Here is a 13,730-nt window from a genome sequence, read left to right as displayed (position 1 = left end):
CAATCTTGTAACTTTCAGGTGCAGTGTATTTCACCATGTAATCAAATTTTCCACTTGGTTGTCCCAAGGTGTCCCAAACCTCTGCAGGAATAGGCGGAATTTCTTTAGCACTTGTTTTCTCTGAAGGAGGATATGGTTCTTCCTGAGATATGTATCCCGAGTCATTGAGATAACATTTCCATTCTTCTTCAGGATCGGGTAGACCTTCTTCAATGCATTCTTCAATAAGGACATTAACCTCTTGAGGAATTGGGTTAAGGAATCCTCCACTATGGAACGTTTCTTTGATCGGACGAAGGGTTTCATCCCTCTTGGTGCAGTTTGAGAATGTTGGTGAACATCCGAGTCCTGCTCTAGTTTCATTCTTGGTCGGGATCACAACTTGCCCCCAGCCAGTAGTAGTTCCATCTTTCACTACTTTTACTGCCTCTTTGTAAGAAGAGATTGATGCTTTCTTCTTGGAAGATTTGTCTTCTAAAGAGAGACCTTGGAACTGAGTTCCTTCCACATCATCAGCACTGATGAAAGAGAAATTGGATAAATGGCTCACCATCAAGGCTTGTTCTCCACTTATTGTTACCAATTTTCCATTTGTTACAAATTTTAACTTTTGATGGAGCGTAGACGTTACTGCCCCTGCTTCATGGATCCATGGTCGTCCTAACAGACAGCTATAAGCAGCTTGAATGTCCATGACCTGGAAAGTGATTTGAAATGTATGTGGACCAATTGTCATGGGAAGGTTGACTTCGCCGATAACAGATTTTCGCGATCCATCAAATGCTTTGACAACTACACCACTGAATTTCATAGGCATCCCTTGGTAAGACAAGCGAGCAAGAGTCGTCTTTGGCATCACATTCAAGGAAGATCCGGTGTCTACCAACACATTGGACAAAGAGTCTGACTGACAGTTCATAGAAATGTGCAAAGCAAGATTGTGATTTCTGCCCTCCTCGGGGAGTTCCTCATCACAGAAGCTTAAATTGTTGCAAGCAGTTATGTTGGCTATTATCCCATCAAAATGGTCAACAGTCACATCATGATCTACAAAAGCCTGATCCAAGACCTTTATCAGGGCTTCCCTGTGGGCTTCTGAGTTTAACAGCAATGAAAGTATTGAGATTTTTGAAGGAGTCTGCATAAGCTGATCCACAATCTTGTATTCACTTCTTTTGATAAGCTTCAAAATTTCATCAAAATCTGGATTGACATTGGTTCCACTGGATTGACCAACATCAGTGTTTGTATTACTGACAGGAGTTTCCTCAGGATTCCCCACTGGTGTATTAACAGGATTTTGCCCAGTTACAGGAGCAACAGGCTGTTTTGGAGGTAGTGGAGTATACACACGTCCACTTCTTGTTACTCGACTCACATCAGCAATGTTTTCGACAGATGAGAGAGTTGGTAAAGGAACTTCTTGTCCATCCTTTATCATTGTTGCATTGTAGTTGTATGGAACTGCCTTGTCAGAGTCATAAGGAACAGGTCCAGGTAGACAAATGATCAAAGGAGCAATAGGAACCTTTGGCTTGTTGTAAGTAACTTCTATGCGTTCGGGCATGTTGAAATGAGGAACGATGATGTTAACTGTAGGCATTTCCGAGTTGATATCTGAGACTAAAAGCTCATGCGGATAACATCCTATCATGTTAACTTCATTTTCATCCCTATTTCTGTAGATCTCAATAGTACCATTATCTAGCAAAACTTGAAGATCTCTTCTCACAATCGAACACCCGTGAGGATCCACACAACATATTCTACAGGAACCGTATTGATGCTGGCGAAAATTCGGCCCCCGACAAAGAGTAGCGTGCATTTGTACCAAATCTGCTCTTGAGAAGTTGATATTATAGACTCGGTATTGGCCAGGACATCCATATACCATGTTTACAACATGCCCTCCATGATTGGGCAGCGGATTTGCTTGCACATTAGGGTTCAAATTTCTGAAAGAGAGAAGATTAGATCTAACCAACCTCTGAACTTCATATTTCAAAGCTATGCAATGCTCAAGATCATGGCCAGGTGCTCCTTGATGATAAGGGCATGAGACCTCAGCTTTGTACCACCATGGGAGTCTCTCAGGTACTGGTGGTGGTGCTCTAGTTTGAACGAGACCTTTTTCAATCAAAGCAGGGTACAACTCTGTGTAGGTCATTGGAATCGGATCAAACTGTGGAGCTTTTTGCACACGATTCTGATTGTTGTTAAGTTGTTGAGCCTGTTGTCGAGGCTGTTGTTGTTGAAACTGCGGGGTAAATCCCGGATTTGGCGCTGTATTAACGACTGGCGCAATAGCAGCAATCTGTTGTCGACGATTGACGTTTCCTCTTGGCTTCCCTTGGGATACCATGTCAACACTTTGTTCTTTCTTCTTTGGGAAACCACTTCCAAACTTTTTGGTTCCGCTTGAAGATCCACCTTCTTTAGTTAGACGTCCGGTTCGGACTCCTTCTTCTAGACGCATCCCCATGTTTACCATTTCAGTGAAATCACTTGGAGCACTAGCAATCATGCGTTCATAATAAAACGGACTGAGAGTATTCAAGAAGATCTTTGTCATCTCTTTCTCTTTTAACGGTGGATTAATCTGAGCAGCGGTTTCTCTCCAACGTTGGGCATACTCTTTGAAAGCTTCATGGTCTTTCTGAGCCATGGATCGAAGCTGATCTCTGTCCGGAGCCATATCCGAGTTGTACTTGTATTGTCGGACAAAGGCCTCACCTAGGTCATTGAATGTTCGAATATTAGTGCTATCCAAGCCTGTGTACCACTTCAGTGCGGCACCAGTCAAACTGTCTTGAAAGTAATGGATAAGCAACTGATGATTATCTGCATAAGTAGACATCTTTCTGGCATACATCACGAGATGACTTTGTGGACAAGAACTACCTTTGTACTTCTCAAAGTCTGGGACCTTGAATTTAGCTGGTATTTGTACACTGGGAACCAAACATAGCTCCTGGGCATTCTTTCCAAACAAATCTTTGCCACGAATAGCTTTGACTTCCAGTTGAATCTTGTTAAACTGCTCTTGGAGATCTTCCACAAGGTTACGCTGATTTGTGCTATCACCTTGATCATGATAAATCTCATTGCCATCATAAGGAACAGTGTGAATCGTAGGGGTCGGAACCGTCATAGTGGGTTGAGAAAGTGCCATAGTGATTTGGGAAAAAGTTACCCCTGAATGTGGAATAAATGCTGAACCTTGTGCAGCAGGTGTTTCAGTTGTAGTTGTTTGAACCCCAGAGAAATTATGGCGGAAACCTGTACCAAAACTGAAAGGCGGGCCCCAACCTTCTGGCATGGAGAAAGATGGAATGTTGAATGCAACTGTAGAAACTGGAGTAGTGACTTCAGATGTTACCGTTGCTTGACTGTTGGGTGGCGGCGGCTGATTCTGTGCGGCCATCAAGGAGTCAACCAGAGTAGTGAGATTTTCCAACTTTTCCTGAAGGGTGGTCATTGTACCACGGAGCTCAATATTCTCTTGTTCAGAGTGTTCCATTACTCTTCTTCTGCTTGAACGAGTATTGTATCTGTGATCTGATTGCGAGCGCGGTCGAGAAACTTTGAGACGCGACAGCTTGACGATCTATTGGAGAAAGATCCAAAAGATGAGACTCTATACAACAGACTCGATATGCAGAATGATGTATGCAAAAAGAAATTTATGATTTTTCCAAACATTTTAAAGATTATTTCCTTGCAAACATTTGAACACAAACAATTCTTTTATTGAAATAATGGGAAATGTTACAACATTGGAGCGTAGCTCCTTACAGAATCAAATGATACATGAAAATCTAAACAAATCCTAAACATCTTCATCAGACGAAGAACCAAATGCGTTGTGCAGCTTGAGCTTCATGATTTCTTTCCCATAGTGAGCTTTCAACTCGGCCTTTTCAGCCCTCAGCTTGTCAACAACATTCTTCCAATTGTCAGGCATCGGAGCGTTGCTTGTCGAGGCTTCAGGATTTTTCTTGCTTTCTTTGATGTATCTTCTGATTGCGGCGTCTTTCCGACGGATCTTCTCATCTTTGCTCATGAGCCATCCATCTTGATAATAGAGAGTTTCTTCGTGATCTTTCACCCTTTTCTTCAACTTTCTATTTTCCTCATCAGTTTTACGAAACTTTTCTTCCCAAGAGTCCTTTTCTAACCTCATCTTGGCTAAAATCTCCTGGTACTCTTCCACATTGTTAATGGGAACATTGGGTAGTTGAGACACCACAGGGAACATGGGTTTTTCATAATCATAAGGCATTTGAAACTCCTTTGCTCTTTTCTTCACCCAACTGGTGTAGGCGTTCGTAGCAATGCAGTTCCTTATCTCACCTTTTCCTTTCCATCGGACGTCGTACCAAGCTCTCACCATTCTTGTTTTCAACCCTTGAGGATCCTCCCCTTCTTGGTAGAAGTAGCTTTCCACTGCGAGACCAACAGGTTTAACTGAATTTGCATACCCGAGTTGTCGTCGGGCTAGGACCGGATTGTAGTTAATTCCTCCTTGTGTACCAATGAGGGGTACATTGGCGAATTCTCCACAACTATCAATGATTTCTGTGCCGCAGCGAGCCAGAGCATACCAATGGATATCATTATTAGTAAGGGACATAAGTCTTCGAGGCCAATGCAAACCTTCTCAGTTTTCCGTGAAAATAGGAGACTTAGGTAAGTGTGAAACAATCCATTTGTACAAAAGAGGTGCACAACATACAATGATTCCACCACCTTGGCGATTTTTGTGATGAATAGAGAAATACATGTCACCAAGCAAAGTCGGAACAGGATTTCCATTCAGAAAGATCTTTATGGCGTTGATATCAACAAAGTCGTTGATGTTGGGAAACAGAACCAACCCATAGATGAGCAAGGCTAGTACAGCTTCAAAAGCTATCATGCTACCAGTTTCAATGAAATCAAAAGCTTTCTTTATTAGAAACTGCGAAGTCAAACCCGGAAGGTTTCCTTTGGTAGTCCAATTACTTTCTACCTCAGATTTCTTCAAGTGGATACCTGCTGCAATGGCTGGTGACTTAGGAATGGCTTCCAAACCATTGAAAGGTATTTTGTCAGACACAGGAATACCCAAAAGATTGGCATATTCTTCCAAGGTTGGTACCAACTGATAGTCTGGAAAGGTGAAACACCGGTAGACGGGATCATAGAACTGAACCAGAGTTTTGAGAAGTCCTTCATCAACATGAGTGTTCAAGATAGGCAAAAGCTTTCCATGGCTTTTCCTAAAATCAGAAGGATCTTGTACAAAAGATGCTAACTCTTTCAGTCTTTCTACATTAGGAGCTTTGAAACCGTACTTCTTGGTATGCCTTTTTACCCACTCCATAACTTAATCCTATAATGTTTGCAAGGAAAATTTCTAATAATTTTTTTTTGGAAAAATCATGTTTTTATGGAAAAAGATGGGTTTTTTAATGAATGTATGAATGCATGGATGCGTGGATGCCACATATTCAAACATGGTAAAGCAAACATGGTAGTTCAAACATGGTAACGCAAACATGGTACTACAAACATGGTAACACAAACATGGTACACACAAGTTCAACGGTCCAGCGTCACGAGCATGGGGTCAGAGAACCAAACATGGGATAGTACTAGGGTTTATCACCTGCAAAACATGTTTTACTGATACGTCAGAGTCCACATTTTTCTTTCGGATATTACCGGCTTGCACAACTGAACTTGTGAGCCAGCAATATTCTCAAGAAAAACTCGTCTGAGTGTGGTTCTCCGCATGACAACTAATCCAAGTCTACACCTGAATAGTTTCTGCACCACGTCCTAATAAGGCCAGGATGGGTTGGGGTTCTACAGCCAACTCAGCTTCTACAGTTCAATGAAAGCAATAATGTCTTCGCAACTGAACTTGCTAAACATATACTACAAACAAGGAACCTCCACTGAGCGGAAGGATTCTCATGCTGACTTTTTAAGGACTGAACTCCTTGTATGCCATACATGACTATACCCTCCACCTAATTCTTATGTGTACTTAATCCGGGTTAGGATTTGTCCATAATGTATCACTTGTAACAGAACCACACAAGTAACAGAACCAAGGAACCACACATGTAACAAAAATAAAATAAAAACAAAATAAATAGAAATAACCCTTTCTTTGGAAACAATAAAAAGATGGTCCCCAGTGAAGTCGCCATTTTTCTGTCGCGGGCGAAAAATCGTTTTGTTCCTCTTTTTTGTGGATGAGACACCTGATGCCTTCTTTGGGCTCGAGTGCTCAAAAAAATGATTTTTCTTTTGTACCGACCAAACTTTTTATTGTTTCCAAAGTAGGAAAAGGAAAAAAAGCTGCAATAACCTAAAAAGTGGGGGAGAGATTCCGGGTAAGAGGGTTGGTTATACGAAGGGAAGGTATTAGCACCCAACGTATCTATAGTACTCTATAGGTTTCTTTGTTTTGTTTATTCCATTCTTGTTGTGGTGGAGGTTCTTGTGAAATAGGTGGGACCTAAGGTGTTTGTTTGATTATGCTCGCAAAGATCATCGCGATCCTCTGCATACATATCCCCTAGAGGGAATCAGAGCATCTGTAGCTCGGGGTCTACGGGTGCTAAGGTTTGAATGGTTTTTTGTTTTGTTTTGCTCGCCAAGGATCGACCTTGTGCCTACGTATTCTCAAAGGGATGTTGAGAAAGTCAGAGCAATCGTAGTTCCCACTTATGCTAGTGGAAGCAAAGGAAAATAGACAAATGTCGTCTAAATGCTAGATGTATCTAATCTATATCATCACATACATCTGTTTGATTTTTTGTTTGAAAATCTTTTCATTATAAGCCCGGGGCCATGCCACTTAGGGTGCTTAGAATGATAAAGATTGTTTTTGTTTAACCAGCCTTGTGGCAAAAGTTTCAATGAAGTCAGCCTTGTGACAAAAACTTTGATTAATCAGCCAGCCTTGTGGCAAAAGTTTCAATGAAGTCATCCTTGTGACAAAAACTTTGATTAATCATCCAGTATGGTGGTAAAACAGTTTGATTGATTAGCCAGCCTTGTGGCAAAAAAGTTTGATTGATTGATTGTGATGATATATAAGAGATACTCCTAGCATAGAGATGAAAAATGTCTAATCTCCTAGGGTATTTGTTTTGGATATTGGGGATGCTTATAAGAAGCCCGTGGGTCCTTGTACGAAGCCCAAGAGGAGGCTATCCGAGGGTCCTTGCATTGTAAGCCCAAGAGGAGGCTATGGGAGGGACAATCCAGGGTCCTTGCATTGTAAGCCCAAGAGGAGGCTATGGGAGGGTCACTCGTTTGTACAAAGCCCAAGGGGAGGCATGGTATAGTTGGTTTGAGCTCTTAGAGCGATTTCACCGGGAAACCATACTCTATGTCCTAACCTAAACTAGTGGAAATTCTTTGCACGAAGCCCAATAGGAGGCTATGGGGAACCTAGAGTTGTACTAAGTTAAATAAGCATATAACACAATCACAAGTATGAACAAGTACGAACAAACATGAACAAGTACATGAACAAATATGAACAGTTATACATATATGACAAAGTGTGTGTATATAATGGAGTTTATGAAGGGAATATACCTGTAAGCATGATCCATTTGTATACACAGGGACTCGGGACTCGCACTCGGGGAGAAGTCCACTTGAATTTATTCAAAGCTATGTAAACAGGTATTTACAAAAGGGCTTGGGACTTATACCTACATGGAGGCCCATGGTATATTTTTGGGAAGATTTAAAGAAACCTTCATTTTGGTTTGTTATTCAAAGTTAAAAAACAGATTGAGATATGTACAAAAATGCGTACAATGAAATACCTAATTTCATGTACTTGAGTGGGTATGTACAAAGGGCTTGGGACTTATACCTACGTGGAGGCCCATGGTATATTTACAAAACATGATTGATCGTTTTATTTACAGACGCGTCGTTTGAAAAACTGTTTGAAAGTTTGTTTTGAAAGAAGTTTATTGTTTTTTTAAAAAAACTGTATAAAAGAAAAAAGAGTGGGTCTTATACTCTCTAATATTCGAGAGGCCCCACATCATTTTGAAAACCAATTGATCAATCAAAAGATTTAATCAAAAGTTTCAAAAAGAAATGGTTTATTGTTTTTTTTTAAAAGAATCGCGATCGCTCGTTTTAAAACGATTTGAATTTTGAAAGAAGTTAATCTAATCAAAAGATCATCCTCAATTAACACTTAGATAATGAGAATTTGCTTCAAAAAATATTTACAAGTTACTAAGTTTGAAAATCAAATGAAAAACAATATTTAAAAGTATTAAAAAACACTTAAAATATGTTATTTTAAACTTAATTAAAAATGTATTAAACAAATATATTTTTGTGATTTTTTTTGATATTCATAAAATACATATATAAAATAATAAGTGTGTAAAAAATGAAGTAAAAATAATTAATTTTGATTGGTTAAAATGATTAATGAAATTGTGAAGAAATGAAAGAAAATAGGTTGCAAAAAAAATGGTTTTGTCTCCACTAGGACTTGAACCCACGCCCTGAGGTTCACTACTCAAAACAACAACCAACTGAGCTGCGCGCGCAGCTTGTTTATGATACATGCTCATTTAATTATATTCAAAAACTAGTGTTTGAAATCTCTGAACAAAAAAATGGCGCCAAGAACACATCCCTATTTTGATTTTGAATTTCTCTAAAACTGGATTGTTTTGATCAAGTAGATAGTCTATCTTGCTCGGTTTTGGACGAGAAACATGATGGTGCCCTCATAATTCATTTATATTTGCTCTAAGGTGATCAATTTTGTGATGAACACCAAGAACCCTAATTCTGAATTTGAACATGGAATCGTGTAGGATTGATGAATTGTGAAATTGATTGAGGGCTATTGATCAGTGATAGTGCAGAAACAAGATAGCAATTCAATTTTTTATTTATGATGCATGTATGTATGAGTTTGGAGTTCATGAGGCTTACCTTCAAAAATGGCCAAACTGAGAATCGAATTCTGCAAATGAGAGGTTCCAGATGTTGTTTCTTGATCTGGACAGCTTCAGTGGACCTTATGGAACATGTTTGGATGATTGGAATGAACTGAAAACCTCTGGACCAGTTGGTGATGCTCGATCTGCAGTAGGGCTCAAGTGAGGATCAAGCTTGGTGATTTTGGAGTTACAGGTCAGGGATGATGATTGGAATAGTTCATATATGGTACATGGATGGTGTTTGGATGGTTAGATTGGACAGAGTTGAGCTTGAATGAAAATTGGCATGATAAGGCTTAAGTTATGCATATTTGAGAAGTGAGGTAGTGATTCTGAGTTCTTGGTGTTTTTGGGGTGTATGGATGGTTCAAACACATCACATTTGATGTTTATGAGATGTTAGAACCCTCACTTTGCTCAGAAATTGCAAGAGATGGAAATTGCAATTCTTCCTCTTTGAAACTTATGAAACTTGCAAATCAAGAAAGAAGAGAGAAAACCTATGATTATGAGGTTTTGGTGTGATTTGAAGAGTGATTTGAACCTCTATTTATAGGGCAAGGATTCTGAATGCAAAGCTCTTGCAAGTTGATCAAGAAGTGATGATTTGGCTTAAGAGATAAAATGGAATCTTTCACATTAAATGCAAATGGTTAAAAGTGACTTAACCATGGTTATTTTGCCAAGCTTCTTATCTCTTCCATTCTGATCTTCAAATCAGAAAATATCTTCAATCATTGCATCTATGCATCATTATTTGGATTATTTGGCAATTTGGTTCATAACTTTGGCAAAATGACTTGAAATTTCAAATGAAAAGTTCACTAATGGCAAAATTCAAAACCATGGCTACACTCCATATTTTTTCATGCTCTTGGACATTTTGGAAAGCTCATATTACACACTTCAAAACCCTAGTTGAAAGTTTCTTCAAGACCTTTAAGGAAATGGGTGAAAAAGATCCATGAACTTTGAAGAAAATGAAGTTTTAAGTGAAATTTTCAAAAGATACCAACTTTGAAGCTTCATATCTCTTAAATGGTTGATCTTATGGAAAAAAATTATATGTGTCAAAGTTGTTTATTGGATCAAAATCTACAACTTTCATGTTGGAAGTTTTTTTCAGTTTGTAGGTGAAATTTTGAGTTATTCCCTTTCAAAGTTTGGAAAAAACCATGAAAAACACTTAGAAAACTTTTCTAAGTATGAAAGTCAAACTTTTGACTTTTTGATTCTTGATTGATTTTCTTGATTTTTCTTGATCAAATGACTTCTCATATCATATATTGATGATTTAAAACTTCAAAAGTCATGGTTGACCAAAATTCCCCAAAAGTCAATGGCAATCTTGTACAGTTGACTTTTTCAGACGAATCGCGTTTCTGGAGATTTCAAATGAAACAGGCTACCCTCACCAAATGAATGGTATGAATGGATCATATTGAAGCATTAGAGGATATTGAGCCATGGTTTGAGTTGTGACACCATGTCCTGATTAAAAAGTCAGTTATTCAATGAATTAGGTCAAAAACCCTAATTGTCGACCAGATGAAATTGATGACTGTGGATCTTGAATTGAGATGTAATTTCCATTGGATGTTGTCATAGGGATTATTTGAAGATGATTGAAACCTTTGATTGACTCCCTGGGGATTTTTAGGGTTTCCCAAATGTGATCCCTGATTTCAGTCCCTGATAGTTCAAAACCCTGATCTGAGGATTTGTCTGATCAATCTTTGTGTAGGAGATGTTATGAGCCAATGGATTAGGTCAAAATGATGCACTTGAGGTCTTGATATCATGTCCCAAGCCATTAGGTCAAATTCTGAGCAAAAGTCAGGAGTGTGCTGTCTTCAGTCAAAACCTTAATTCAGTCGATTCAAAGCTGTTGAGCTTGTTGAAATGAATCTCTGAGGACCAAATGTTGATTATTGATGAAGATGATTCATTTGAGATGAAGGGAGAACAAAACCCTAGTTGATTGTTGCTTGTACTGATGAGTGATTTCTTTATTAAACCCTGCTGAGCACAAGTAGCAAACACAAGCTATGCAATTTGTTAGAGATGCAAATGATGCATATGCAAGTGATATGAGGTGGTATCTTAGGTCAAAAATTGGGGTATGACAGCCCTTATAATAGATATCCAAGGGCGTAGATTCAAAGTCTAATGAACGAACAACTAGGATTGCATACTAACTAAGGATATACGGTATGCGAGCGCTCGGGGATCCATTAAGAGTCTCCTTATCACGTGGCCATCATGAGGCCACATGTTGCGCATTAAACCAAAATCTGAGAGGTCTTATAGACAATGTCAGATTAAAAGGGCATCCCTACAGGCTATGGATCCAGGTTAAACAAAGTATAACCTTAGGATTCTAAGGGATGATAATCATAGGAGGTAACCCTACGTTGACATAGGTTTTCAAGGTAATATCCCTCTCGAGAAGGCTTCCCATGATAAAAGTTTCCTTAGTACGTAGGTTCATAAGTTCGTCCTACGGATTTTCTACCCTTCCCAAAGGTGGTTAATTTCTAAGGGTCTCATGGGGCCCTTCATATCCTCCGAAACTTTTTGTTTCTTTGGATTTTTAGAAAGACTCTTCTGTCCATGAGGTTCGAATTTTAGGGGTAGGTTCCCAGAGAGATCAGTCAAATTCCGCATCCTACCCTCGACAAGGTCTAGTCTCGTCTAAGATATTTCTCGGAATTCGACCCACTCTGAGTGGAATTGTCACTAAAGCTCGTAGGCGATGCAAGTCTCCTCTTACTTAATGACAATTCCCACACTTAGGTTTACAATATATATTTTTTACAAAGTCCCACCAATAAATTGCATGCATATATTGATAGAAGACTAAATAAATATGATAAACGAAATAAAAGAAAATATATAAAGCATAAATAGATTAGGAAAAACAAGAACTCACCAAGTAGACACGAAGAAAATTCAAGGCAAATGTGCAGATGAAATAATTGATTAAATTGAGTCTTGATAAAGAATCTCGGTCTTTATCATAATTAGTTCGCTCGAGGCGAAGAAGTTTGACTTGGTCGACAATGAGTTAGTCCTTATTTGAAATCCGATCACTTTAGGCGAAGGGATTTGTCTGTGGTTTGTTATTAGGTGACTCGCCTTGGTTATCCAAATGCCTACGTACCTCCTTAATGGAGGATCAGAGTCAACATAGTTCGTGGGGTCGATTGAAAAAGATTTATCTTTTTTAGAATTAATTCGCTCGAGGCGAAGAAATTCGACTTCAATTATTTACCACTTCTTTAGCGGTAGCGTTTGATGATTGCTCTAGGCATAAACCAATTCGCATTAATTTTAATCGTGTTAAATAATTGATCAGTACGACATTGGGAGTCGACCAATTCGAAGATGTGGCGAATTTGAAACTCACCCATCATATTATTCGCAAAATGTTGAATTTTTTTATTGTGAAAAGGCTTAAGTTAATTATATTCAAGTAATTAATCTAAATAAACCGATTGAATATATCAACCAATTAAAAGCAAGACGAATATTTTTTGTTTAATCATGATAAGGTTAATAACCTAAATTCGTTAAGAAACTAGTAGTTAAATCAATCTTAAAATTTAAATTACTTCTAAATCTACAGAAAATAAATGTTTTTATTTTTTACATTATTAATCTAATAACTAATTAATCAATTAGAATAAACAAGCAACTAAAGATCTAGACAAATGGGATGTGAGCTTAACAATTGAAAAATTATAGACCCTAAAGCCCAATCCAAACAAAATTAACCCTAAGTTCAATACATCACTAAGTGATAAAAAAAAATGGAAGAAAACAAACAGATAAGTAAAGAAAAGGACGCCGCCCCCAATTTCAAAATAAAATCCACAAGCCACTAGAATGGCGACACATGGCAATGGAAAATAAAATAAAAACAAGTAAACCTGATGTAGTGAGAAACGAATACAATCTCTTTCCGCTTCTATTCTTCATCTCCTCCCACTGTGGCGGAGGGAAGCGAACCAGAAGGTGGATGTTGCCAGTCATGAGAGTTGTATCGGCGATCTATTTGTATTGTGAACCGCAAAACGGGAGATGCGGTCGGTGCAGTGCGTTTCGACGGGGAGGTCGCCGTGCAATAGCGGTGGTGATGAGGAGATTCGGCGTAGCTTGGAGTTGTGCATCGGTTGTCGCGAGGCTTCGCGGTTGAAGTCGGCTCCGTGCGTAGGTGGGTGCAGAGCAGCGGCGGTGATATTGTGTTTGGATGAGTTCACCATCCGTCCTCTGTTATTCCTGCAAAGACACACAAGCAAAAGAATTTTCCCAGATTCTCTTTTGCTGATGGTTTAATTTAAAAGTCTTTGTTTTTGTCCTTTACTATTAAATTAAAATCATTTTCTTTTCCACATGTTTTTTTTGTTGGATGGGTTTACAGTGTGATGATTGTTAACAATTGAATCGGTGAGGTTATAATAATTTTAACATAGTTATTTTTACTGTAACAAAAAAACACTTGAAGAAAGCTGCTAGAAATTAGATGTGGATTTATGAATGTTATTTTAGTGATATAAAACGTGATTGGTTAGAAATATATACAAAGTATGACCAGTTTTTTTGTGTAAGATTTTTCTGGAAAAAGCGGATTGCACGGGAGGAAATTCATGGTTGAATAAATAGAGAAACAATATATATAATTTAAATTAAAAATGAATGCAGCAGTATAGTTTTAATGCATAATAAAAGTTATGATAT

The 13,730-nt window shown here is 38.5% G+C and overlaps 1 protein-coding gene across 1 annotated transcript; it reads right to left on the bottom strand.

The window, feature by feature from the left end:
• Positions 1 to 334: 334 nt before the first annotated feature.
• On the bottom strand, positions 335 to 1,510 carry LOC131646354 (uncharacterized; the record flags this gene model as incomplete). The annotated part of the gene is made up of 1 exon (XM_058916414.1): positions 335 to 1,510. A coding segment is annotated over one exon (1,176 nt), but the record flags the coding sequence as incomplete, so codon positions are not given.
• Between the last annotated feature and the right edge of the window lie 12,220 nt (positions 1,511 to 13,730).

The sequence above is a fragment of the Vicia villosa genome, linkage group LG2, assembly GCF_029867415.1.
Source record: "Vicia villosa cultivar HV-30 ecotype Madison, WI linkage group LG2, Vvil1.0, whole genome shotgun sequence".
Taxonomy (NCBI): Eukaryota; Viridiplantae; Streptophyta; class Magnoliopsida; order Fabales; family Fabaceae; genus Vicia; species Vicia villosa.
This window is presented reverse-complemented; position numbering and strand designations above follow the sequence as displayed.